Source organism: Drosophila santomea, chromosome 3R, assembly GCF_016746245.2.
Source record: "Drosophila santomea strain STO CAGO 1482 chromosome 3R, Prin_Dsan_1.1, whole genome shotgun sequence".
Lineage (NCBI taxonomy): Eukaryota > Metazoa > Arthropoda > Insecta > Diptera > Drosophilidae > Drosophila > Drosophila santomea.
The window spans coordinates 3,431,270-3,457,705 of NC_053019.2; the positions used below are offsets into that span (position 1 = coordinate 3,431,270).

The window sequence follows — 26,436 nt, forward strand, 5'->3', positions numbered from 1 at the left end:
AAAATACTCGTATGCGGCCAAATTGGCCACATATTTCAGTGACTTCTAAGAATAGATAAATCGTCTTCCGCTTGAAACAGTCATGAAATCCGCGTTGCGCACTTTATAATATCCAAGTGGTAAATACGATAACAAATAAATAACGATAAGCCAATGCCAGATAAACAGTGTTTTGGAAAATTAATTAACTATACGAATTTATCCCCATGACCAATTGGTTCTCAATAAAAGGCCCTGGGCATTCTGGGCAGTTCAACAGTCTTTAACACGCCATCATCATGAAATGTAAGTATCGTAAAAGGACTAGCCGCCAAAACAATACGTGAGTGGACCATTCGAGTAACCCACTCAATTCGTTGCAGACTTCAACCTGCTGTTTAGCCTCTGTCTGGTCTTCATGCTGTGCTCCTCGTGGGTCTCGGCTTTCTCCAGTCTTGCCACCCCGGAGCCAACTCCGCCAACTGGCTCTCCCGTCGACGGAACGACTGGCACTGGGTTCCCCGGACCCCCATCGGCTGAAACCACAAATGCTACGCCCTTAATTTCGACTATCTACCCAATTTACGGATAGTCATAATCAATTGATGAATTAAAAACTTAATCGCAGATATATTAAAATACGTGTAATTTTCACTTGTGTGCAATGATTTTGGGTACGGTACGAAAGACTTTTGATTATTTTATACGGGTTATATATTGTCAAACTTAAAACCAGACGTGGCCAGTCAAATAATCGGCATTCACATAAATTAGACACTAAACAAAATGCACACCGATGTACATATGCATCATATGTAGGGGTGAACCAAACAATCAGGGGCTAGTTAAGTAGGCACTAGGTTGCGCTTAGCTGCTGCTGGTCGCCACGTTTCGCCGAAAGGAGCCACGCACCTGCATCTGCAACTGCTCGCTGCTGCACTCGTCTCGACCGTACTGCACATGGAAACGAAAATCAGCAAATTAACAACATTTGGAAGCGGGCTAATTACAGGCCTGCGTACCTTGCAAAAATTGTGCTCCAACAGTTCCACTGCCGTTAAACGATTCTTGGGATCGTGCTGCAGACAATGATCGATGAAGTCGTGACCCTCCTGGGAAAGGCTTTCCGGCGCCTGCGGCTTCTCGCCCATGCCCACCTTGAACATGATCTGGAAGTTGGAATCAAACTGGGCCCAGGGACGCTGTAGAAAACCAAAAATATTTAATATTATTAAATAATTCATTTAATATTATTAATTTAGCAGTTTAATGTTATATTGTTTTCAGAATATTTGGAGATATAATAATATCATTGAGACACAGGCTACATATTAAAACCAAACTAGTTTAAGTTGATTTAATACTGGCAAAGAGTACTGTATTCGTAAAATGCATTCATTCAAAAATGTATTTTATATTAAGGCAATGTCAAAAAACTCCGCCATAATGCATAATAAAATGGATACTTATGAAACTATACCTTCTAAAGCAAAGCAAAAGTAGTCCAACATTGAGAAATGGACTGTACACACCGGCCCTTTGTACGGAACGCTTATCTAGAATGTGAAGCACTCACCTTGCCCGAGGCCATCTCGACAACCACACAGCCCACCGACCAGATATCTGCGGCCCTGCCATGGCCATCGCTGTTGGTCTTTGTGAACACCTCCGGCGCCATATAAGCCTGCGTGCCGACGTAGCCCTGCAGCTCGCCGGGCACAGTGGTGTGCGCCTGGATCTTGACTGCTGATCCGAAATCGCCTAGTTTCAGGCTGTTGCTGCCGTCCACAAGGAATATGTTAGCAGTCTTAATGTCGCGATGCACAATACCATGCTTGTGGAGCTCAGACACGCCCGACAACAGCTGGGCGGTGAATCGGCGCGTTAGTGCCTCCGGCAGATTGCCAGTCAGCTCCACCAGCGACTCCAGGGTGCCCTCAGAGCACAGCTCCATGAAAATAAGCAGCTCTTCTCGGTGCACCTCGATGCCATAGTAGCGCACCAGGTTTTTGTGCTTTATTCCTTCCAGGATCTTTAGCTCTTCGGCCACGTTCTTGAGCGCTCGCGTCTCTCCCGGCTGGATTGCGATCTCTTTCATGGCCATTAGCTCTCCCGTATTATTGTTCACCGCCGTGTACACCTTGCCGAATCGTCCCTGGCCGATCTTAATACCACGATGCCAGCGGAAATGAACGCTACGTGCCCTTATATGCACCTTGTCGCTGGAATTAAGTGATTTGACCTGTCCAATCAACCTCCGTTCGCGCAGCCCGTCCTCTAGATCCATATCCAAACGGTTAACGGCATCTCTAACTCGTTCCTGCCGCAAGGCCAGCGGTGTGCTTTCTAGGCTTCTCTTTCCAGGAGATGCTGGAGTGGGAGGCGTCTGGGGCACCATAAGACGCAGCTCGCCGTTGGGACTCCTTTGACACGGAGTATCAACATAGTCTGAACTGTCAACGGAACTGAACGAGTTTCCTGATAGATCCTCCTTTAAGCTGAACTGCGGATGCAGTAACTTGTTGTACGGTGGTGATTGCAGTGGCGGTGTATTCGGATTAAGAACCATGCCAGCGGACATTGGAGTCCGTGTTGGTGTCCGTGAACGCGAAGTGGCCGGCGAAGAAGTCTTGCGAGTGCGAGGCGACGCCTTTTTCTTGGCGACCTTTTCGGGTTCTGAGGTGATACCAACCACGTGCGATATACAGCGGTCCATCTGATGCTTAAGAGACTCAAACTCGTCATCGTCCAAGTGTTGGGTGATTTGCGGATCACAGGCAAGAATCAAAAACTCCAGACCCTGGAAGGCCCAACGGGGACGCACTCCTCGCCCACGCTCGCAGCGCTCCATTACGAAATGCATCCACATCTTAGCGTAAGCGATAATTCCTAAAGCTAGATCAACCGTGTGAGCACCGCTGTCCTTTTGGTCCATAATCTTCTGCTCGAACAACCGAATGACATCCTTGTGATACTCGAACCCAAATTTGTATCCCTGATGCAAAATCTCCCGAGTGCGCGATAGAACAGCCTGTTTGTCCTGTTCATCCAAATCTCGCATGTTGCTCAAACAGCACCGTTTTTGCACGCCTTCAATTATTGCCGTCAACTTGTTGCGCACCTGCAAAACGTCCTGCTGCAACAGCTTGAACGCCGCCTTTACGTCCGAACAGATGAAGTCATGCTGCTGGTTAGCCACGTCATGTTCGTAGTGCTCGCGATGAAAATCCGTCGTCTCTACGTCGCGACAGAAGGTTTTGGCAAAGAAGAGCACCTTAATAGAGCGCTCTCGTTCGACTGTGAGCAGCGATTGAGTCTCTCGGCAAATGGTCAGCAATTGCCATTTAACCTCCTCGTTGTCGTCAGTGTCGGCTGTGCCATCGATCTGTTGATCTAGCTCAACGGTGCGCTTTACCAGGCGTTCGGAAATGCTACGCAACAGCTTGCTGATTATGCCACAGAACTTTTGAGATGCTAACGTGTGCATGCCATTTATCATGGGACTGATAAGTTTGGTAAACATCCACTCCTTCTCAAGGACGGACTTCTGGTTGCCCTCCGGAACGGCAACCAGCACTAGTTGATCGATGTACTCCAGGTACAGCTCGAAAGTTTTTCGCACCGTAGCATCATAGTGGTTTAAAATGCTAATGTAACTGCCCAGTTCCGCCTCATTCTCCACCAGCGCCGTGGTTATGTGCCGCTGGTATCGCTCTCGATGGGTCAAGGCGAGTGTCAAGCCCTCCCTAAGCTCCTTCATCAACTGTTCCAGGCTCAGTGGATTGGGCCGAATGGGTCTCGTTTCGAGACGCATGCGCAGAAACTCATGCATGAACTGCAACGGAATTCCGCTCAGAAATACAAAGGTGGGAATGTACGAGGGCAGATTTATCGATTGGGCTTCCTCGCTCCAGTAGCCGTAGGTGCGCAGCTCCACAACCTGTTCGCGACTGATTTGGGGATCTAGCCTTGGTACGTCTTCTTCAATGGACTCTGCATCTGACTCATAATCTAAGTCTTCAGCTCCGGGTTTTTCTAGAGCAATGTGCGCCTTGTACAATGCCACGTTGTGCAGCTTGTGTAGAAAAGCCAGCGACTTGGCCAGTCCTCGACTTTTGAGCACATTTTCTATAAACTTGCGATACAGCCCAGTAGACTGCTCTCCTGTTCCATTGTGACTGCATGTACCCAATGGCTCGACACTGAAAATGTTAATGTCGTGCATGGATCCCTTGCGCAAATGGCCGTGAGAGCACTCACTGGACCACTGGCTTATCTCCGTGGACGTGGATCTAAGGAAAAATGTAAGTTATATCTTGTTCTTCGTTTTTGTACTGTATCTACTTACTCATTACTACTTGATGTTTCGCCTGGAACGTGGGTTGCGTCGTTTAGCATGAATTGCACTTTGTGGCACGGTGTGACACCCTTCCGTGAGGCTGATCCGGCCACACTGGGTGGCTTGGATGAATCCATTGAGTTGACAGCCGAGTCATCGTTTTCTACACCTGATGCTGATGAACTACCGCTGTCGGAGGCGATGTAGGACGAAGTGCATACCGGCCAAGAGAACTTCTCATCCTGCAGTCTTGCCAGAATTTTTCCCAGAATACTGAGCTTCAACTTATTTTGCTTGGTAATGTTATACCATAAGCACATGGACTTGATGCGACCTACAAAGCTCTGTGATTTGTAAATGGGATGCAGGGCTCCCATGGCCTGTGAGGAAGGGTATAGTGCCTCTGCAGCTTCCAGGCGCGTCAGCATACCCTCTACTTCTCGCAGCGCCAGCTCTTGATGATCCATGCAATCCTTGCAGTATAGCGACATACAACCTTGGCACATCTTGTTGGGCAGTGGAGCTAGAATAGATTTAAATAATGAACAAAAGTTTAGTTTTGAAGAATGGTTTGACTTACAGCTGGCATTAGAGTTGCTGTCGGAATGAATGCCACTATCCAGACTGATCAGACTCGGCTCGCGGCGATAACGCGGCTGGAACTTGTAGTTTATAATGTGGGTGAGCAGATCGGAGACTCCCTGTCGCGCTTCGAAAAGGTACTTGTCCTGCTGCTCCACAGTTCTGTCTGCTTGCCAGGCCTGCAGCTCCAGCCAGATAAGATCCTTCAGCTCAGTCTGCCAGGTATGCTCCTCCTGTGACAGTTTCGCGTCCTGTCGGTCTACACTACCGAGCTTAATTAGATTGGCAAACGTCTCGTGGAAGTCCTTTCTTTTCCCCAACCCAGCAGTTGCTCTTCCATCACTCCTTAACATTCCAGCGGGAAGTTGAGCAGCAAAAGCCAACGGCGGCGCCGAGGACCGATAGCCAATGGGACGTGACGAAACGCAGCGATAGCGATTGCAGCTCTCCACCACCTTGGAAGCGATTCGCATTGGAATCGGCGCCATCGCCTCCGAATTGAGCGGCATGATCTGGTCCAGAGACTCTAGTGGATGAGCTGTCTCGTGGAAGCTATTTCCTCGTGGAGGAGCCACCGCCGTTGTGGCCAACGAGTTCTTCATCTCCCGTTCCGAGTCGCGAAGGAGAGACTGCAACCGCTTGTCCGTCCGCTTGTTCTCATCGTTGACAAACATCTCGTTGAGCAGGGCGCAATCCATAGTGTTGCGTCGCAGGACGCGGGATCTGGCCGTCCTGGTCTTTTTGGGGGTGCCACCCACACTGGCTGGTAAGTCTGCGGAACTGAGAAAAAGATTTTAAAATAGCTTTCTAAGATATTTAAAATCTACATTTAAACCCAATTTTTACCCAAAAGTCAGGACATTTCTTGGAATATATTTAATTGTATATGAACAAGAAATATTTAAAGATTATTTGAAATTTTTATAATTTTCAAATAACAGCGGTTACGAAAATGACATCAGCCAAACCCATGGCAATATCAATTGCGACATATGGTAGCATATGGTCATTTTGTAGGTCTGCGTTCGTCACTAGTCCCGATCACGTACTTAGCACAGACGCAAACCCTTATCGCGTCCACTCTGGTGCCGTGTATATGTTATCCATATGGAGCACCCCGCTTGTATTGTTTTTGGATACTCACGCCGTCACATTGACCACTTTTTGTTTGCGTTCCCAGTCCCGGTTCTTGATTTTGAGCCTCGTACGTGGCGGAGTGGTGCCGAACGCCTCATAGTGCGCCGCCAACTCATCCTCTGGGGGCATGTCCTCTTCCAGAGCTCCGATTCGACTCCGAGCCATCTGCACTGGACGCGAAGGCGTCTGCTTCACACGGTACTCCACTCTGTAAGATCCGAAAAGGGTTGATGATGAGGTTGAATGTATGTCATGGCTAATACTATATTTGCACTAATCTAAGGGCTTTTCCTAATTGTTTCGCTAATTGTATCGGGGGACAAGTGCCGCCTAATCGCCGATAACCCAGATAAATATAATGCACTCAGAAAATAACTTTAATATTGAACAACGAATTTTTCACTCATTATTTTTTACATCTGCGATTCTAAGTTAATAAATATCATTTTCATGTTGTAGCAATATTACATATATTTATTGTAGTTCTTTATAAAGCCTTGAGCTTTGATAACTATATAAGTACTCTGAGAATTGAGCAGATAAAACAAGAAGGTATTTACAGATTTTCCTAAATCATTTTGAATCTCGCGCTTTTAAAATAATTTCTAAACTTTTCCTCATGAAAACTTCGCGGTGTATCCAAGGGAGTGAAAGCGGTGAGGTTCGGGCAGGACATCCCTATCTTATCTGACTGCTGCCGGTGTTGCAGACAGTCGCTTGTCACGCCTGCGATTATGCCCTAATTTGAGCAGAGGTTTGATTTATTCCAAACCAAAAAAAAAGTCAAAAATTGGCTGGCAATTACTCGTATGATTGTTGTGCAAATCGCGCCACACTTTTCATCAGCCTTTTCGTCATTGGCGCGGTTCACTCACTTCTTTCGACGCATTTTGCAGCCTTCCTCCCAGGGAATCTCTGTCTGCCGAGTCCAAAACCGGCAGTAATCAGCGAGTCACAGCCAGACGAGAGAGAACCGTGGAGTGCAATCCTCGTCTTTGCTCTCAACTGGTTGGTTGATAATGCCGCTGTTTTAAACTGTGCTTAATCGCCGCAATCGAGGGCTATTGTTACTTTCAGAGTCTCCGGTGGGTGCCCGAGCCAGATTTATGCACATCTAATTGCACCGCACCATACACAACCTACTCTAGGAACAAAAACATCGGCGGAACGAGCCGAGAGCAAATAAAAAGCAACAGCTCAAAATTATAAGCTGGTGAAGCTGGAGAGAACTTTAGACGCGAGCCAGCGAACGATGACTGGACTGGACTTGGCCGGATGAAAGATCCCCGGTACCCGGTTCGCGGTACGCGATCGATGGATCTCACTGGTGGGGTGGGCTATGCATTATCTCCCACCGCAGTAGTGTATAGTTTTCCGGTTGCTTTATCACGACGAATAACAAACAGGCGGCAGTAGTTCGCACGCCTCGCACCGAACCCTTTCGAATTTCATAACGCGCAGCACTTGCCGCGGCAGCCAGTACATTTATTAGCACTTTTAACAAGAATATTCTCCATATACTCGCCAATGCGTATAGTATACGGATCTCTATGTAGCGCAAGCAACGCAGCGGTGTCGCCCCCAAAGTGGACTGCTATTCACTGCCAATCGCGGCGAACTGAAAAGCGCGAGCGGTGAGCGCCCGACCGACGCATCCCTCAGCGGAGAGCAACTAGTGGGTGGCCACTTCAAATCGGAGATGTCGGTTTAGCTATTAAAAAGTTCGGTTACTCATTTACAGATACAAGAAGAAGATACAAATGATTTGACAAGAGCGATTCGAATTTAAGAGCACAAAAAAGAGACAAGTGGCGAGTGTTAAGTGTTGTTGTGGAACGCAAAGGGGTATCAGATCGTTTGTGGACCGCATTGCGTTTGTTTGTGGTTCGCAATTGTCTTAACCGCGCGTATATTTATTATTAATTTATGGCATTTTATTATGTACGCGCTTATTAGCTAATAGGCAATGTGTTTACTTAAGCTATACATTCAGTGTATGTATTTTTTCTCCAAAGAAGCACAACAACAAAAAAATTCGAATTTAGTCAATAAACTTCATTGGCGCTATATGAAAATCTACTGTCACGTGACCAGCAGTGCGTATACTTCATATTTATAGATATACATAAAAGTTGCACATTCGCACCGTGGTCCCTATTGATGAGGCATTGGACATTCAATGACTAACCGATCAATTTACCCGATTGACTGATAGGACGAGTTCGTGCTAAACAAAGTGAATTGAAAAAAGACGTTGCCAATTAGACACGCAATCAAAATTTGTTATTGTAAACAAATCTAAATATAAAACCAGAGATTTTAGTTTTATTTTTCTGTTTCTTGAGTATGTTTCTTCCTTGGCAGAAGATAACGCCAGATTTGTCTAATTTAAGGAAAGGAAATTAAGAAAAGTACTCAAATCAATTACGTTTAATAATATGTACATTATTTCAAAGTAAGACTTTGAGTGGTTTTTAATTTAAATAAATGGAAGCAACAAATCATACACAATTTCCGCATCTCATGTTTATGCTGTTCTCTTCAGTAAACATTGCATTTAAAAACATATTAGAAAATTCGAGCACGTGTATGTGTGTTTGCGTCCTTGTGTGAGTGTGTGCGTGGGCGTATGCGTGTACACCATGCGGAAATGTTTTCTGATATATGTGTACAATGTAGACGCCATAATTATGCTTATCAAACACACGAAAACCCAAAATTATAACCAACTGATTTGATTGTACTCATGCCAGACTGGCCAGAGCGAGAGGGAGTGAAGCAGAAAAAAGAGAGGGACAGAGAGAGGTAACCTGCAAGTTCAAGTACAAATATAAATGTTGCAAGAGCGCGATCTAGCTCGCTCTCTCTCTATCTCTCTCGTTCTCTCGGCCAACTACAGTTAGGCCAGAGACCTTCAGTCATTGGAATTCCATTCAGTTAGCCAGGTGACAACCACAAAACATTATGGACGGAGATTTGAGAAGAAAGCGAATTCGATTTGAAAACAGAATAACGAAAGAGGTTACAAAGCAGAGTGGGCAAACGCACGTATTAAACGCGTTTTAACTTCCAATAGCATCCACCCCGTCTCTTCTTCTTCCCTGCCCCTAAAACAGGTATACGAACTGAAGAAGAACAAGATTGGCATTAAATGAGAGATAAAGTCAAATGAGCACCATGCTTACAGATGTTTGAACCATCGATTACCCTGTAAAGATTGGAACAGTTCAAAAGGATCGCATGGTGTGTTAACCTATGTTGTTTTACAGTATAACTAACATTTTCTTATTCGTATACCTACCTACTTTTCCAGCTAGCCAGTCAACTTATCAATTAACAGGTATTAAAATATAGAGAGACTAACACAAAAGTTAGCAAGCAGCAGACACATAAATCTCGCCTAATTTCATTTAGTTTCCATAGAAACAGGTGCCAAACGAAAATTGATGTTTGCCGCAAATTTCCTGCTAACATACGACATTCGTGATTTCCTGCGAAACCCCCATGAACACTCACCCATCCAATGAGAGTCAAATCAAAAATTAAGTGTATTACGAATAAGCCTCCGCGCAAAAGACGCAACAAAAAAACAGCGGAAAAGGTATCCGTAATTCCCTCAAGGTGAGAATGTGTATGTGTTATCAGGCCACCGTCAGCGTTATCAGCAAATATCTTGGAAGACTTGAGGCGGCCCCACCCATACAAATATGGCTATGATAAATGCAGAAATACTCCGAAAAACGACGCAGAGAGTATATAATAAAGACACTTAGTTTTTATAATGTATATCCGATTTAACAACTGTCTATTAGGGATTTTCCATTGAAAATATATCAACACATTAAAATCAGTTTACAAAATATTTAAGAGTGCTCTTTAGTAAGTGTGAAAACAATCTTTTTTGATACATAAAAGAGCGCTTAGTCTCGAAGATATCTTTCCGAAATAAAGTTATTATTAATATGGTTTTTTGAAAAATATTACGTGATCCTTCGTTGCACGATAAGCATTTGAATTTATGTTTTAAAAACCTATCACACAAATATAAACGATTTTTCGCAGTGCACCTATGCAGAATTTTAATTGCGCTGCACACAAAGTGTTCAATTTCAGGCAGAATTCGCAATTTGTTGCTGTTCAATTTATGTGCCTGTCTTGCAGCTCGCTAAATTCTGGGGTTCGTTGAGCCACCCCAAGCAACAACAAGATAACGTGGCCCAAAAACACGTTGTTTACGTTTAAACAATTAAAACTGGTGAAATGCACAGCGAGAACGAAGAGCAAGAGCAACTGAGACGGAAAACCACAAACAGGGCTTTGAGAGCAGAGCCGCGACAGATAGCGCAAGAGGAAGGGGTAGGGGCAGAGGAAATGGGAAAGAGAGCGGCTGTTACGTGCCAATGCAGACTTTCTTGTTTCTGTTTGTGTTGGGAAAAGCCCAGAAATTCGAAAATCACCGAAGTGCTCGGCTCACCTTGCAACATCCTCCTCGACGCTCTGCTCGCGTCGTAATCGTATGGGCGGAATGGGTGGTGGGGGTGGTGTTTCAGCTGTAACGGTACTATGATGCCCATTACCGTTCTCCTCCTCCCCCGCCTTAGCCAACTGGTCCTCTGCGTTTGTTGTTGCCGGTGTCTTTTGCAAACGCAAACTCTGCTGCAGCGCCAGATAATCAATTGTTCGCACTCTTCGCCTGTTTGACATTTTTGCAAAACTCTGTTGTTTTTTGCTTTTGTTATATTCTTGGAATTGGCTGCTCACACACACATGCTCAGCCAGCCGCCAGTGCACCAACACTATCTCACTCCAGCACCAATACACTCTTGCACTTTAGTAAGCACGCGCTGCTTTTTTTTTTGTTTTGCCTGGCGATAATCAGATTTATTTTAATTTAACTTTCACGGCGAGCAAACACATAACGTTTAACGCGCTCCCAAACTCGCGAACTTGGAACACAGGTAAGCACCGTGTCCTACGTCTTACCGGGCCAAAAAAAATCAGCTAACTAAAGTTTTCGAGCCACTCAGGTCTCCCGGCATTTTTAAGAGAGAAGAGATAGAGAGAGAGAGAGCTTTAGAGGTGGCAGTACTGCGATAAAAGACGTTAAACCATCGTATAGAACGCCGATCACTAGTAACAGGTGGGCGGGATTTAAGATTTTGAATTTAAATTTATTCACTTTTGCGTTTGTATCAGAAACTGTTTATCTCTATTTTTGATGTTTGATTCAAAATTTGTAAAACATTTTGCTAAAGACTAAAAACAATAGAAGTTGGTAGCCTAAGATCATTAATATTATTATCAAAAGCTTATTTTTTAAACCAGTTATTTTGATTTAAATTATTTAAAATGAATGAAACCACATATACATTTTATAAGACATGCGGTTGAATCTGAACTTTTGATCCCCCTGGTGATAAGAACACAGTGTGGTCGTTTTTCTTCTGCATACCCTTGATTCCGTATAATATTCTCTTTATTATTTAACAAACTTTAGGCTGTGTACAAAAGCAACAATTACCAGCAATAGAAACAGTTGCCCAGGGCAAAGATTAAACACGAATTATAAAACTAATGTTACTACTTGGGATATGGGCCTTAACAAAGAACGAAAAAAATTAAACTATTACATCGAAGAGTCTAGAAGAAATTCCTGAATATGCGGACGACGGCCTGGACCCATCGCGGAACGGGACGTTGGACAATTTCCCGCTCCGCCGTCTGTGACAGATCGTATAGCCGGTCAGCTTCCGCCTGCAGACGCTGGCTCAGATCCTTGTTAGCCGTCACCAGGCACACCTGCGTCTCCAGATCGCGGTTCACCGATCGCTCCCCAAAGTTCGAGGAGCCGATGAGCGTGAGGATGGGCAGTCGCGTCTCGGGCAGGTAGTACCACAATCCTTTAGCATGATACGTCCAGCCCGGCTTCTCGTACTCGAAGAAGTTGACGCGGTGGTTTTGCTTCCGGCGAACCAGGCTCTCGTAGAAACTCTTGGCTATCAAAGTGTAGGCAGCCGGAATTCCGCCCGCAGGTCCTTTGGCACCCTGAAAGCCATTTGCCTAGAAAATAAATCAAATCATGGTACTATTGGTCAACTAATTAATTAGGCATAGGCACCTACATTTGGATGAGCCATCAGGATGCTGCACTGGGCTAGGCACTTGTGCGTGAGCGTGTCCATGTATTCCTGCGTTAAGTTGAAGTACCCAGTGGCCAGTTTTAGCCGTGATCCAGACACGCAGTTGGAGAGCAACTGCTTGGTCACCACGCTGTCGTGGTGGATGCCTATCTGGCCCATCTCAAGCAGCGGAAAAACCCACGCGTCCGCCTGCGGATTCTGCTCCTTAGTTCGCGCCTGCCGTTGAAATGTTTCCTGTACCAAGTCGGAGATACGCTTCCGGGCAAGCTGGATAAACTGCTCCTTGGTGCCCTCGTACGGCAGTATTCGCCAGTTTCGGTGCAGTCCCTCGCTGGCATCTGGTGCCACTTGCAAACTAAACTCCTGCACGCGTTCAATGAACTGCGCATAAAAATCCGCCAGCGGCTTGTCCTCAATGAGTATGTATCGATCCTGCCGGTTGGTAAAGTAGTCATTCGACAGATTGGCGCCTGAAATGATCACGGCATCGTCGAAGAGGTAGACCTTCATGTGCTGTAGTCCGAGAAGCTCATTCCACCGTGGCGGAGCAAGGCGCTTTGTCATACCGCGCAGATCAGGCGTGTGGTACAGAGAGAGCTGCACCTGGCTGCCAAAGTCGCGTACCAGTGGCAGCAACATGGTCTTGGAGTTGAAGGTTCCCCGCGTACCGCGTGTAAAGTCCAGGAGCACGTTGAGCCTCAGCCCAGACTGTTGCTCCAGGCTGTGACGCAACGTCTGAACCATGGCGTTCTCCAGTTGCCCGGTGCCCAGGTACAAACTGGCCAGCACTATACGGCGTTTGGCCTGGCCGATGCGCTGCACCAACGTTTCGTAGAAGTGCTTTGGCTCGTGGATGACCTTAATTTGGTCGCCTCGCAGCGGGAAGCATGGCGCTAGGTTGTGTAACCAACTTAGGCTCTCCAGTGCAGGTGCTCCAGGGAAGCCGGTGGCCAGGAGACTGGGCGCCTGCTGCAGGCAGCCTAGAAAGTCGCCCTGAGCAGCCGGAGAGAGCTCCTGGCTGAAAAGGCGGCGAAGGTATAGCATCATCTTGGCGGGGATTTCTCTGGCGGATTGGCAAGCGGCTTCTCACTCTGGGCGGCGGTTTGGTGATGACAAAGAATGGCGCATTGCTCACTGTCGGTTTGGCGGTATCCGAAACACACTTTCATTCATCAACGGCTGTTTTATCACAAAAAAAAACTCGGAATTTCAGCACGTAAATAAATTTCTGGTAGAATGGAAGTGTTGCAAAGCGAGCTTGGATTCGATAAGAAATAAAAGCTATCGGAAATAATCGCAATTCAAACATATTTATTTTAAATATTCAATATTTTATTTTAAATTCATACTTATTATTAATAGTTAAACATTTTTTTAATTTATATCCCAATATGTTACTGAAAATAATTGATGATAGTTTTTAGGAACATCGATCGTAGTATTAATAATCGAATTAGTTCCACCTCTATATCAGGTAGTAGAAAATAGACGCGCTGTTTTAAATGTGTGTTTGAAATAAAAATTGTGTTATAAACAAGCTAATAACACTAAAGTCCACATCGAATTATAATAAGTGTATATATTGTGCGAAACCGCGAGATAATCGCACTGCGACCGTTGGAAACTTGGAAGATATGGAAAACGCCGATGCGACTTCGCAATCGGATGTCCACATCGACTACAAAACCCCCAAGAAGACCCACTCGCTGATCGACAGTGAGCAGTTGCTGGACAAGATCAACATCCTCACCACCAAGCCGGAAAATCACTCCCAGAATGCCAAGGTAAATGCAGGAATCGCAGACTGGCGCTTACCACACGTGGGTGGTTTACAGTTACCCACGGTTGCTCCTGAAGGAAATTTGAAATGCGCCAAAACATAGTAGATAATTTATAAAAAAGAGCAGTAAATATTTAAGACTTTACGGAAAAATCATGTTGTACCTATTATAAGTAAGTAAGTATGTAAGTAAGTATAAGTGCTGATGGAGGACCAAATGTAATGTTATAAATGATACATTTTTTTACAGTTTTATTTATCTTCTGTTTTTCACGTTGCTTTTTATTCATTTCCTTTTACAGTGAATTTACATATATCTTCTTCCATCCAATTATATACATACATGATTTTCAAAGATCTGTTTGGAAAACTACAAAATAGGAATCAACTTCACTTTCGAATTGTTTACCTTGCCCATTTTATATCCACAGATTTTTACGGGTTATAAGAATCTAGTATTCTTTTCCTACTACCGGCAGTTCTATCATTTAATTATATAATAATGGATACATTTCCTTCCTCGTACAGCTACCCACTATCAAGGATTTTGTCATCATTAAGCCAATTAGCCGCGGCGCCTTCGGAAAAGTATTCCTGGGCTACAAGAACAACGACTCGAAGCGGCTGTTCGCCATCAAGGTGATGCGCAAGTCGGAGATGATTAACAAGAATATGGTGTCCCAGGTAATCACCGAGCGGAATGCCCTGGCCCTATCCCGCTCCCAGTTCTGCGTCAGCCTCTTCTACTCCCTGCAATCGCTGTCCTACGTCTACCTTGTGATGGAGTACATGGTGGGCGGGGATCTCAAGTCACTACTGGCCATGTTTGGGTATTTTGACGAGCCCACGGCCCGGTTCTACGTGGCCGAGATGGTGATGGCGTTGCAGTATCTACATCAGCACGGAATTGTTCACAGAGACATAAAACCGGACAACATGTTGCTCTCCGCCAGTGGCCACGTGAAACTCACAGATTTTGGGTTGAGCAAGATCGATATGCGACGAGATCTGGAAATATCAGACCTTATAAACTGCTCACCGAATTTAAACGCCCGCACGCCTGGCCAGCTCTTGTCGCTCACCTCGCATCTGTCCTTTGGCTCAGAGAAGAAACTGCATGACTTCGGTTCAGTTTCAAGTGCGCAAAACAATGGAATGGGCTCGGTGGCCACGGGGACATCCCACTTGCTGCAAGCCATTAACAAGCACAGTCTCATAATGGAGCTGTCGGATAGCGAGGGTGACACTTCCCTTAATGATGCAGAAAAAACGAGCGACAGCAAGATTTCTGGGGTTTCCCCCTTCTTTTCTGCCGAGGAGGCCAATGAATCCATTACTCATACGTGCACTACCAACGTAAATGTGGGTAAACAATTTAATTAAATCGGATTATTTCACCAATTATTCTCCGAATCTTCAGGCCCAGGACAGCAGCTCGTCTTGTTCGTTCCACACTTGTAACTCGGCTGAACTGAGCAAGTGCTCACCACCACTGGAGTCTACAGATGGTGCTGCTGCGGCCAATGCGATCCCCAGCAAGCGACGCGTGGAATTCGTCTTGGATGCGGCCCCCTGTCAGGTGAGTGGCTAGAGCTTGGCCAAACCAGTCATCTCTGTATTTATTTGCGTAAATGGTTGATTCTCTGAAAGGGCTGCAAGCTGGCCGAGCAAGACAGCAGCAACATGGCCACCAATGAGGACAAACTTTTGCCCAAGATAGATAACGCAAGCGAGGCTTCGTTTGAGTTTTCCATGGTGCGCAGGCGATCGGTCGACGAGGTGCGTTGGCATGTGCATGAGTGTGTGTCTGTCCTTTGTGCGGTTTCCCTTTCTGTATCGAAACGCTAGTATTCTCTAACTCTCTTCGCAGAACTAACTTTACTGCTAAACAAATTTAAATAAGTTTGATATGTATGCCACATAGGTAGTTCAGTTAATAACTAACTTTACTTCTTCCTCAGCGAAATCGCATCTTAAAGGGGCAGGAGGATTCAGGCGTGTCCAGTCGCAAGGGCGACGACTATTCCAGCTGCCATTTGAATCTAAATAGCGAGAGCACGGCCTCGTCGATTGAGAAGAATGGGGAAAACCTCAGCCAATCCAAGGAGGACTTTAGCTGTTCGGATTACTCGCGCAGTTACAACATAACCAATGGCAATGAGATGAGCGGCATTAACATGAACTCGCCGTTTCGCAATCTGTCCAAGCACTTTAAGCGCCCCGACTTCCTGCGCGGCATGAAGCGAAAGATCAATCTGGTCAATCGCTCCGACAACATGTCCAGCATGGAGACCGATGCCTGCAGTACGAGCAATGGGAGTACCAACACCGGACTTACGCAGGAGATCGAAATTCTCAATATTGGCAGCAGCACGCCAAAGAAGCGCAAGGCCCGTTCCTCGCCGATCCGGGGTGTGCTAAAGGTGCGCTCTTTATCCGATGACGAGTTGCCTATGACTCATCTGCTTGGTCCGGAAGCAAACGTGGCCAACGTGGTTTTCTCTACGCCCGTATCTTCTCAGAAGTTACCTCGTCGAGATGGGGGTCTTCTCGGAAAGCTCAAGGCCACTCGGTTCGCTCTTCCCCTGTCCATTGAGAACAAGAAACGGGAGCACGCGGCCGCAGATAAGATGTCAGGCATTCAGTACCACCTGAAACTGTCCGACGATCCAACGATGTCGCCTATCAATCATGGAGCCGGCAACCTACCAAAGACGCCTAAAAACGTAAACATCAATACACCATTTCGCACGCCAAAGTCAGTGCGCCGCGGGGCTCGAGTGTCTAACGAACGCATCTTGGGCACACCTGATTATCTGGCTCCGGAGTTACTGCTGAAGCAAGGTCACGGTCCGGCCGTCGACTGGTGGGCTCTGGGCGTTTGCTTCTACGAGTTCATGACCGGCATTCCACCCTTTAATGACGAGACACCTCAGAAAGTATTTGACAACATTTTGAATAAGAGTGAGTTTAGTATATTTAAAGAGTTTTTTTTTGCACATATACCTATTATTGTTGCTAATGTCCCGCAGACATCGAATGGCCAGAAGGTGATGAGGCATTATCCGTCGAATCCATGGAGGCTGTGGAACTGCTCCTAACCATGGATCCCAATGAGCGACCAGCCGCAAGGGAAGTGCAGCAAATGCGTCACTTTGCATGCATCGACTGGGAGAATATTGGCAATACCGAGCCGCCATTTGTCCCGACACCAGACAATCCCACTGATACGGGATATTTCGATGCGCGCAACAACCTTCAGCACCTGCAGCTGTCCAACTTTGCCGTAGAAGACTGATGGCCAAGCGGAGCCCGGCTGCCTCCGCTTCAGCTTGCTCGTTCCGAGCAATGTCCTATCGTTATTTATATTTTCATGTAGCAATATCTAAGAGTAGACCTTTAATGTTCATTTGTTATTGTTCGCTTTAGCCCTACGTATTTATATTTTGTTTAAACTTCATTCAATTGTATCATTAAATTTCTTGTACATTTATTGGATTATATCGGATCATGATTGTCGATGATCGTGGCCAGCGCAGAGTTTATATACAGGTACTGATTTGAATTTTGTTATTGTAACTACGCTTAAAGAAATAGCTTCAAGTATGCACTTTCGAGACAAGTATATCAAATAAAGTTATAGTCTACAAGATTAAAAACCAACATTGAGTCTATGACCCCTGAAATATTTGTATTAGGATAAATAAATAAATGTTCACTATTGTGTGTTTTGCTGTTTTGAAAATTGCTTAAAGTTTATCACTTTATTTACCCTATACCTAGTTAGATGATATATAACACCTGGAAAATAACACAAATGGCTGTTAGGATGGTTCTAATATTCCTCTTGGTCGGTAAGCTACGTGCCAATTAACTTGAAGGCAAAGTCCCAGACCTCTGGAATGGTTGTCAGGTAGCTCTCCTCATAGAAGATGCTGATTAGGCGGCAGACCATATGAGGTGTGGCCCGGATGTCGGGAAATGTGGTTTCCTTGAGCAGGCTAACGGCCCGAACAATCAAGGGCTTGATGTCGGTGAACTTCTTGTTGGCCAGCAGCATAGATAGCTCCCGGAGCGCACTCTCGTACTCTTCTGATGGCAAACGAAGGTCCCTATTGGCTGGAAACAGTGAGAAGATCACGCAAGCCAAGCAACGAGTTAACACCTTTCGTCTGAAAATTAATTCGGAATTGTAAACCACGCAGATTTTCTTTGTTCGATGTTCAGTATTCGAAAAACGAACCTGTTGGTAATAACCTCAGATTTGAGACCAATCACTCCCAGCAGACCATCACCCCAGCCTTCTGCCTTAGTTGATGCAATCTGTAGGTGCCTCGCCAGCATGTGAAGTGGCTTTTTTACCTGCTGGTTGAACTGCGCAATTTGACAGCCCCGTGCAATGATCACGCCCCAAACTAGTGCCATCCGCGGTTCTGTCAGTGGGCTGGTTTTCAAATTCTCCAGTAGCTGGGTGAGGTCTTGCAAAAAGGTCACCTTATCGCCATCCGTCGCGATCTCCTCCATCTTGTAGACCACGAAAACGTGCAGGGAGAAGAAGTAGCTACCCTGCATGATCGGCATAAGGTCCAGTTTCGGCAGCGACATGCTCAGTGCCTCCATTAAACCTTGCCAGCTGGGCGCGTGCCAGGGTGCGCTCTCCGGCGAGGTGCGAAAGTAGTTCTCTATACTGGTCTCCAACAGCGAATAAATGCTGGCGATGTATGTGTTAAGGTGACCGATGGCGGGCAGGGTGGAGCACATGACCAGGTTGCCCGGAGAACAGCGCTGCTGCCACCAAACAAGGGCCTTAATGTGTATGCTGAAAACCAGTAGGTACAATTGGTTAGACTGAAAATGTAGACCTAACTAGTAATTTATACTTGGACACTTCCTGGCTCTGCGTCTGAGTGGGCGCAACCAGCTCCAGCATCAGGTTGAGTGCTTCTCTACGCTGTTCTTCCATTGTACGATGCTCACTGCAACTGCTGATGGCCCCATTGATGCTATCCAGCAGCTCTAGAAACGCGTTACTAAACGCACGCTCGCCCTCCTTTGTCACTAACAGCTTTTGGTGCTTGGCTCCGCATGCTCGCTGCATGCGAACCATGGAGCGGGTGTAGAGCATTCGTTTGGCGGTACCCAGAACAACAGCATCCTGCGAAGAGCGTTCCGGCAACATGGCACAAGCCAGGCGAAGGAGTCTGCCCCAAGGAACAGTTTTTATAAATATGAGAAAAATTTACATTTATGTCTTTTACGTACTCCAAAACAGCGCGGTCCGCATAGTTACTTTCGGCTGGGAGCTTAAGGGCAATGGCGGGCTCCACATTGGCCACGAACCACTTGAGCAGCTGCTCCAGCTCAGTGTATTCCACCAAATGCCATGGATAATGAATGGCATCCTCTAGAATCTTGCTGGTATTGGGGTGCATGTGAATGTTAGGTTCGAAGGCGATCTTCACGAAAGTGGTGAAAAGTCGGGAGAGAATCGACACTGACTGGGGCATCTGGGCAAACCAATTATTCCATTCAATTCGAATGAATATGTGACCCAGCATGGCGTGTGATTCTGGCAGAAACTTGTGCAGACTATCATAGAGCAACTCCACGTGTTGTCCCGGTGGTAGAAAACGTTCCCAGGGCAATTGAGCCAATCCCTCGTGAATGGGCGCCAGCACGTGGCCTGCTGTGTTGGATTGGGCAAAGTGATGCACGTACCAGGCGAATACGTGCTCCAGAATCTTGTTTGACGACGGCAGATACTGCAGTACTTGTAATATGGTAGCAACGAATGAACGGATCATAGGTTTGCAGCTGCTAACATGCTGCTCGCTCCATGGTAAGAGTACTTTGCTTTGTCCAGGAGTCAGCTGGCGAATCCAGTGGGCTACACCACTAACCGTCTCTTCGGTATAGGGGATTAGCCAGGGGCTGTACGTCTCCACAATAGATCCAAACACAATATCGCTAACTAAATAATAAGAGGAAATATTAGAGATACTGCAGAAATGGTGACTGACTTACTTTGATCAGCTAGTAGCTCTTGATAGCTGCAAATGGCCGAAGCGAGGAGCGTATGACCGAAAGAGGTGAACCACAGGACCAGCGCCTGGCAATAATCCTTGTGCTTGGGATACAGTCCGTGGAGTCCATGATGGAGGCGCTCCTTTTGGAAGTGTCGGGACAAGAGCAGAAGTGTGTCTGTCGCCGCCTTTAGGGTAAATAGCTTTTGACGTCGGGCAAAGTCCAAGGCAAGTTCGTGCACCCGCACTTCGCTATGCTCCAAAGACAACTCCGGACAGTTGGAGCGGACAAACAAAGCGTTTAGAAGGTCCAAAAGAACAAGTGGCATAAGTTTTTGATCCGACGTGCGGTCCAGAACGAGCTGCATTACCTCGCCGTAGTGTTGTGGGAAATCGTAACCAAAAATATGAACTAGATGCCTACGGAACAGATCTTGTAACAGACTGCTATCGGGCTGAGACCATGCCTCCAGTCCCTGCAGGACCAACAAAAGCAGACGATTGATCTCGCTCAGTTTTGGCTGATAGGTCTCCATCCATCCCAAAAGGTCGAATTTTGAGAATAGTACGAAGAGAGTCTGTGTATCGCAGTGCTTGAGATGCGAGTCAATAAGGAACTCGTACATGGGCAGAAAGTGATCCGCGTCAGTGCGACTGGGCACAAAGACTCCGGCCAGCAGTTCTAAAAGATCTGGTCGTTTGAGCGCCAGACGAAGAACCTTCAATCCCTGGGTTGCCTGGTCTGCTTGCAGATACACCTGAGTAATATAAATGATTAAATGAAATTTTAGCAATCACAAATGTTTTACTCACTCCAAGGTTCTCCAACACCTGAAAGTACAGGTCATGTGTTGGTTGGAATTTCATTGTCACCTCGTTAAGGTTATCCACTATATGGTAGAACACCTGCACGCCAATCTGCGTAACTGTTGACTCCAACGGGGCAACCATAAGGGCACCGACACAAACGCCCAACTCCTCGATGGCTTGAGCAAAACTGTCTACATTTATGGCCATCAATATATCCTCAATAATTTTATCATGCCTTTCCCGATTCTGCGATTGTTTTCGGGATATAACGTCGTTGATTCGAATATGTTCCGGAGTAAGTTTTATAAGGGCAGGAGCAGTACAGTTTCGCTTGAAGAGCAGGGATGTGCACTCCTTACGCCTGGTTTCTTCATAGGGAATCATTGAGTATAGTGTGGACACTCTTTCCAAATAGTTCAGGTTGAGGGAATTTAACTCGGACGACTTATAATGGTAGTTGCTAAAAATTGTATGATTAATCAGTAATGTTGAGTTGTACACTATTACAAGTTTGCTACTTACTTGGCCGTTGAGTTCAACGTGTTCATTTTTTTCTGAATCTGAGTAACAATATTTCCATCGATCGGCGGCGTCTTGATAGGTTCCACACGAACATGAACCGGATTCTCCACCATCTTCTCGTAACTATTTAGCATGCTTTTAATGTGTTGAGCAGGGGGCTGTCGGGGCTTGGGTTGTACTGGTGTCCTGGGAGCCTTTTGGTTGGGAAGTCGCATCACTTTTCGGCCCCACTGATCAGCTTGATGGCGTTGCTCCTTGCGTAACGAAGCGAGGCATAGGAACTCCGTCCAGTGGTTGACATGACCACTTAACAGTTCACGAAGCTTCTCAGAATTATACTGGGCGGGCAGATGCTCTGCATCACTGGTAAAGCGATTAATTTGAGTGTCCTCCAGCCAAAGCGTGCAGTTCTGCATTAGCTTGCAACAGTTTCGATAGAAGTGGGCCATGGCATCGTCACTGGCGTTTTTGGTTGCTAGTGCAGAATAGTACGACTCAGCGGACTTCAGTTGGGACTTAATACTTTTCATTAAAGGCACATTGTATTCGTAAAACTTGTCGGATACCCCGAAATTGTGACTAAAGTTAAGTGATTCGTTTCCTGTCGGCACTCGCCACAGATAGAGTTCGAAAAATTTTTGGCAAACGATAGGAAATAAATCGTGAGTGCTGTCCATGCTAGCCAGTAGTTGAGCGTATTTGAATATCACCAGCTGGCTGGCGGGAAAGCTGTTGGTTTTGTTTAAGGAGATGGTTTTTTTGAGAGCTGCTTCCACAGGTTGAGCGGAAATTTGTCGCAAAAGTTCGGGAAAGATACGCGTGTCCACTAGACGAAACTCAATCTCAAGAATCACTAAATTCAGCCAGCAGTTTTGGGGCGAGATCAAGGGAATGCGAGAGACAGACTGTCCGCCGAAGAAAGCTTTTAGAGCTGAGCCCTTAGGTGATGACTTCCAATCTGTGCAATCCTGTGGTGGAAACAACATGTCATTAGTTAAAGCTGTAGAGAATTTCAAATACGTATCCTTGATTTGATTATTTACCTTATAGTAATTGTAGAAAAATTCAACTGCCTGAGCACGGCAGTCGGGAAACTGGTACGAAATACGTAGCATTCTGTCAAGAAGATACAATAAATTGGAGTTCTGGGACCATCCTGGCAGTGTGGTGAAACAGTTGAGCCAGATGTTGAGAAAATTAAGCGGCGAACAAAGACCATAGCTGTCACAATAACATAATAGGTTTGTAATTATTAATAAATAAATTATAAAAAATGGGCTTACTTTGTATATGAGATAATCTGATGGTGCAACATGTTATCCAATAATTCCAGAATTGGACCAATAGAATTTGCGTAGACCATGTCCTTAGCCAGCTTTAAATAGGTACGATCGGCATTTAGCAGTGTGGTCATAAGTCTCTGAAAACTAGAATTGGAATCGATTATACCGTTAAATTACAAATTCTCGATTTAATAGCGAACCTTTCACAATTGGCCAGAGTTTCTGGTGATTCCAAAAACAGTGGTACAATTAACTCCAAGCAGCGAATTGTGGCCGCGTGACGGTGATCCAGAAGCAGTTGCTGAAGAAGGTTAAATCCATGCTGGCAGATCAGCGGAATAGAATGGCCATGCAGGCTGACCAACATACCCACATACAAAGCCAGGGGTCTGTTTTCATTTACGCCCTGAAAGATCATATCCATTCGTTCCAGTTCGGGAATAAAAAGTAGTGGTTCCGTGGGATGTTGGAGAGTGCGCTTTACGGACTCCACTCCTTGGTCCATCAGATGAAGCCGCAATACGGAGACCATGCGCCAGCACCAGTTCGTAAACTGCTCTCGACTCGATTGCGTAGAATCAATTAGAGAAGACACTTGACGCACACTCTCAGAAATGCCGGAGGCACCAATAACTTCCGGAGCGTATTTATTCAGAGATTCATTCACCAGGTAAGCCATTCTCACGTGTATGTTGTGTGGCAAGAAAAGTCGACCCTCGCAGTCCAATCCCCAGTTTAAGTGACTGATGATCAAGCGAGCTAAATGACTCTCCGAAGATTGGTAGTCAAAGTGAAGAAGCCAGTTTGAGAGCACCTCAAAGCTATCCATGCTGGGGTGCCAGTTTTCCAGAGGTAGAGCTTTAAAAAGATAAGCCGCTCGATCTACTTCTCCGTATCGCATCTTTAGCTGAACCAACAGACAACCAAACAGATCCTCATCCAATAAGTTGGCTAGCATATCACGCGCAGTTTTATAACAAATTTCCCTCGTAGATTGATTAATATATCCAATGTGAAAGATGTGCAAGCACATTGCCTTGACGAGACTTGCATCCTTAGAGCGATTTCGTTCGTTGGCCATCTCAAAGAAGGTCTGCAAGAGGTAGTACATATCCTCAGGTGCCACATCGGCATTCGCTAGATCGAATTTGCGCCAAAAGTCTTCTGCTTGAAAGGCTGCCTCCGCATTGCTCACTAAGTTGTTGGCCAAATCCGTGGGAAAACCCACATTCAGATAATAAAATAAGTGCCAGATCACCTCTGCATCTAAGGTTCCGAAGGGCAACGTGGAAAAGTATTGCCAGGTGCCAAGGTTTCGGGTACGATATATGTAGCCGCAGGCGCGTAAAAGCAAAGCTTGTAATTCCACTTGGATGCGCTCGTACATCTCTGATGATTTAAAGAGGTTGTTGTTTCTGTAAAATAGTTAAGTAAATAAATACAAATTACTTTAACCTAACGTGATCTAGTTACTCACATGAACAGTTCGTTGTAATCAAACACGTATTGCAGGGTATGTCGGACCAGACGACCAAGCCGTTTTGCCAGTTGCTTATATCGCTCGTTATTGTAGGTCAGCAATCCATCACCTATTGTTTTCACAAGTTGGGAAAAAAAAACTACCACGGAGAGCATTTGTTGCGCAGTGATCATATCCGGTTCTAGAATATAGTCGTCCAGAAATTTTTCAATACGCAAGGCCGAGCTAAGGATTAGCCATTTTAGAACCAAATCAAATAACAGATTTAGACATTCCAACTCACGTAAAGATTTTCTCAAAAGGCAACTGGTTAAGTAGTGCGATCAGGTCGCTTTCCTTCAAGCCTATGCATTCGCCAGCAGATGTATGCGAGTCCTCGCCATCGGAATCCACCACTATCCAGCGATCAGTGGATCCCGTCGTAGCAGAAAGTTCGCGGTGAGCTTGAGCCTGACTCTTAAGATATTCGTTACGCTTTTTCACGGGCATCAGCAAAATCTGCAGCACAGCCATGCAGTGGTTAAGTTCGGGAGAGTTTAGGTCTAGTGGCAGTTCGTTCTGTTGCGAGCCACGGCGCACTGCTCGCGTTCCAGGCAATTGCAGGAATTGGGCGGCCCAGGACCCGACACCATTGGGACAGCGCAGGATGTTGAATAGCAGGAACCAGTGATCCTCTCTTGTAGCCAGCAACAGTTGCAGAGCAATCAGCTTGCGCAGCCATTCCTTGAGGTCTTTGTCGAAATTCTGATGGGGTAATAAGGTATTAGATATGTCCTCACACTTTTTTCTCTGAAGAATTTAATTACTGCATTTGGACTGGGTCTCCGAACGAAGCTGAAAAGTATGGATATGGCTCGCCTCAGTTGGGAAACACACTCCAGAGCCTGTCCAGATTGTGTGTAGTGCAATGAAAGCACCGAGTGGTCATCTAAATTGGGATAGGCCAGCAGATCATTGATGATTTGGTCTACCTTTACTTTGGTTATCTTGGCTGTAATTGAGTTGTTGGTATACGCGTGGCACACCATATCATATAGGCCAGTTAAAGCCGTCTGGACCAGTTCTAGTTTAATGGGATCCACCTTTATCACACTGCAAAAGATATTTTGGTGAAAAATTCTTGACAGAAGTAAGACGACTCACTCGTAGGTGACGCATTCCTGGACCACATTGCCATCGCCGCAGGTTCCACTGAAAGTACGTGTAACTGGCTGGCGGACCCAGATTTGTTTTTGGGACTCGGTGCAGCCCTTGCACAGCTTTTCGATATCGTGCAGGTTAGAGGTTATATTTCCCTGCAGTTCATAGTATTCCATTACAGCAGCATACAGAGGATCTGCCTCGGTGGACTCCAGCAATGAGTTCATTAGGAATTCCAACTCAAATTGCTTGGCCAGCTCCAGATCAGGGCAATCGTAGATTCGCCGCAGTTCCTCCGTACTTAATGGTTTAGTGTGACTCCTGGCCAGAGCGAAGCCCGTTGGAGACTCCGCCTGTCGGTACACAATCTTAGCGGAATGCTCCTCCACCTGCGCATTGGACATTTGCATGGGCTGCAGATTTGGGAACAGAACGATGTGACCGGTCGTCGAGGGCGGGGCACTTGGGGCACTGGGTTGGGCCTCTGTTTCTGTGGGTTCCATTGTTTCTGGCTCTTGCGGCGGTTCTCCTACATCGCTGGAGATGCAGCACTCGTGGCTTATGATTGCTTCGCCACTGGAACTGCTGGCCAAGGCCGCAACTCGCTCGAATTCCTCCAGAAGAGACACATTCTCCGAAGGTCTTTGTTCTTCACTTGTTGATAACTCAGCATGTTCCTCCTCTTCTTCTTTTTGGATCGGCCCTCTGTTGCCAGTTCTCTTGCTCTTCTGCAATTTTAACATCAGGCCTTAGATTGTTATTTCCTACTGCCCACGACTCACCTGTTTTTTGGGTTTCACTAACGTGGCCATGATTCACGTTTGATTTCCTAGCGAACTACTTTTTTGCGTTTTATTTTTGCATTCTTTGGTGGACGCAACACCGACAAACAAAAGTCCCCATAAATATAATAGCGATGGGAGAAACCGGAAAACAGCTGTGAGCAGTCACGAAGGCTCACGGGTACTACCGCACTTTAATAATTGATATTTATCACAATATGATGACTTGTAAAATACGTAAGGAGATAATTTTTTATTTTTGTATGACGTGTATGCGTTGATTACCTAATTATAATTGCAGCTTCCCAGCTTCCCTTTATTCTCTTACCAGTCGTTACTCACGCAGTACTCCCGCTGCCCTGGCCATATCAGTTATCGATAGACCAATTTGATGGGCAGCACTGGCCAAGTTTAGCAAGTTCAAGCGCGCAAAAAGTGA

General features: G+C 45.9%; 5 protein-coding genes across 8 annotated transcripts; 2 read left to right on the plus strand and 3 right to left on the minus strand.

Annotated features, from left to right (window-relative positions):
* Positions 1-278: 278 nt before the first annotated feature.
* LOC120453665 lies at positions 279-571 on the plus strand. Its single transcript, XM_044006401.1, has 2 exons — positions 279-285; positions 363-571. Exons 1-2 carry the CDS (start codon positions 279-281, stop codon positions 569-571), a joined length of 216 nt encoding a protein of 71 aa, XP_043862336.1.
* Positions 572-606: 35 nt separating this feature from the next.
* Positions 607-11,145, minus strand: LOC120451319 (mitogen-activated protein kinase kinase kinase 4). 2 transcript variants are annotated; one of them, XM_039634889.2, is made up of 7 exons: positions 10,512-11,145; positions 6,045-6,245; positions 4,899-5,680; positions 4,328-4,841; positions 1,556-4,271; positions 1,002-1,181; positions 607-933 (listed from the first exon to the last, which is right to left on the minus strand). In XM_039634889.2, exons 1-7 carry the CDS (start codon positions 10,739-10,741, stop codon positions 847-849), a joined length of 4,710 nt encoding a protein of 1,569 aa, XP_039490823.1. In that variant the 5' UTR covers positions 10,742-11,145; the 3' UTR covers positions 607-846. The 2 variants fall into 2 exon arrangements, with proteins under 2 accessions (XP_039490823.1, XP_039490824.1); XM_039634890.2 differs by lacking the exon at positions 10,512-11,145 and adding an exon at positions 6,913-7,629.
* Positions 11,146-11,495: 350 nt separating this feature from the next.
* On the minus strand, positions 11,496-13,435 carry LOC120453184 (CDP-diacylglycerol--glycerol-3-phosphate 3-phosphatidyltransferase, mitochondrial). Its single transcript, XM_039637747.1, has 2 exons — positions 12,160-13,435; positions 11,496-12,097 (listed from the first exon to the last, which is right to left on the minus strand). The coding sequence occupies exons 1-2, from the start codon at positions 13,222-13,224 to the stop codon at positions 11,678-11,680; spliced, it is 1,485 nt and encodes a 494-aa protein (XP_039493681.1). The 5' UTR covers positions 13,225-13,435; the 3' UTR covers positions 11,496-11,677.
* Positions 13,436-13,639: 204 nt separating this feature from the next.
* Positions 13,640-17,620, plus strand: LOC120454509 (serine/threonine-protein kinase greatwall). Of its 2 annotated transcripts, XM_039639862.2 has the most exons (6): positions 13,640-13,961; positions 14,486-15,319; positions 15,378-15,536; positions 15,608-15,736; positions 15,919-16,921; positions 16,990-17,620. In XM_039639862.2, the coding sequence occupies exons 1-6, from the start codon at positions 13,812-13,814 to the stop codon at positions 17,253-17,255; spliced, it is 2,541 nt and encodes an 846-aa protein (XP_039495796.1). In that variant the 5' UTR covers positions 13,640-13,811; the 3' UTR covers positions 17,256-17,620. The 2 variants fall into 2 exon arrangements, with proteins under 2 accessions (XP_039495796.1, XP_039495798.1); XM_039639864.2 differs by lacking the exon at positions 15,608-15,736.
* Positions 17,621-17,685: 65 nt separating this feature from the next.
* On the minus strand, positions 17,686-26,121 carry LOC120454508 (ectopic P granules protein 5 homolog). Of its 2 annotated transcripts, none has more exons than XM_039639860.2 (15): positions 25,998-26,121; positions 25,219-25,943; positions 24,882-25,167; positions 24,359-24,819; positions 24,073-24,300; positions 22,796-24,010; positions 22,596-22,739; positions 22,356-22,533; positions 21,313-22,280; positions 20,794-21,250; positions 19,982-20,738; positions 19,220-19,928; positions 18,838-19,158; positions 18,201-18,776; positions 17,686-18,129 (listed from the first exon to the last, which is right to left on the minus strand). In XM_039639860.2, the coding sequence occupies exons 1-15, from the start codon at positions 26,025-26,027 to the stop codon at positions 17,817-17,819; spliced, it is 7,368 nt and encodes a 2,455-aa protein (XP_039495794.1). In that variant the 5' UTR covers positions 26,028-26,121; the 3' UTR covers positions 17,686-17,816. The 2 variants fall into 2 exon arrangements, with proteins under 2 accessions (XP_039495794.1, XP_039495795.1); XM_039639861.2 differs by having other exon boundaries at positions 25,219-25,940; positions 25,998-26,116.
* Positions 26,122-26,436: the final 315 nt, after the last annotated feature.

What these genes read in the sequence shown, in the direction of transcription:
- LOC120451319 (XM_039634889.2), bottom strand. Translation starts at nt 10,741, where the DNA reads ATGTCAAACAGGCGAAGAGTGCGAACAATTGATTATCTGGCGCTGCAG. An exon ending in CAGCAACTCTAATGCCAGCT is followed by an intron (nt 4,842 to 4,898) that starts GTAAGTCAAACC and finishes AATCTATTCTAG; the next exon opens with CTCCACTGCCCAACAAGATG. An exon ending in TCGAGATGGCCTCGGGCAAG is followed by an intron (nt 1,182 to 1,555) that starts GTGAGTGCTTCA and finishes GGTTTTCTACAG; the next exon opens with CGTCCCTGGGCCCAGTTTGA.
- LOC120453184 (XM_039637747.1), bottom strand. Translation starts at nt 13,224, where the DNA reads ATGATGCTATACCTTCGCCGCCTTTTCAGCCAGGAGCTCTCTCCGGCT. An exon ending in TCCTGATGGCTCATCCAAAT is followed by an intron (nt 12,098 to 12,159) that starts GTAGGTGCCTAT and finishes TTTATTTTCTAG; the next exon opens with GCAAATGGCTTTCAGGGTGC.
- LOC120454508 (XM_039639860.2), bottom strand. Translation starts at nt 26,027, where the DNA reads ATGGCCACGTTAGTGAAACCCAAAAAACAG. An exon ending in TTTTCTACAATTACTATAAG is followed by an intron (nt 22,281 to 22,355) that starts GTAAATAATCAA and finishes TTTCCACCACAG; the next exon opens with GATTGCACAGATTGGAAGTC. An exon ending in AGGTGTTGGAGAACCTTGGA is followed by an intron (nt 20,739 to 20,793) that starts GTGAGTAAAACA and finishes TATATTACTCAG; the next exon opens with GTGTATCTGCAAGCAGACCA.
- LOC120454509 (XM_039639862.2), top strand. Translation starts at nt 13,812, where the DNA reads ATGGAAAACGCCGATGCGACTTCGCAATCGGATGTCCACATCGACTAC. An exon ending in CGTGCACTACCAACGTAAAT is followed by an intron (nt 15,320 to 15,377) that starts GTGGGTAAACAA and finishes CCGAATCTTCAG; the next exon opens with GCCCAGGACAGCAGCTCGTC. An exon ending in GCAGGCGATCGGTCGACGAG is followed by an intron (nt 15,737 to 15,918) that starts GTGCGTTGGCAT and finishes CTTCTTCCTCAG; the next exon opens with CGAAATCGCATCTTAAAGGG.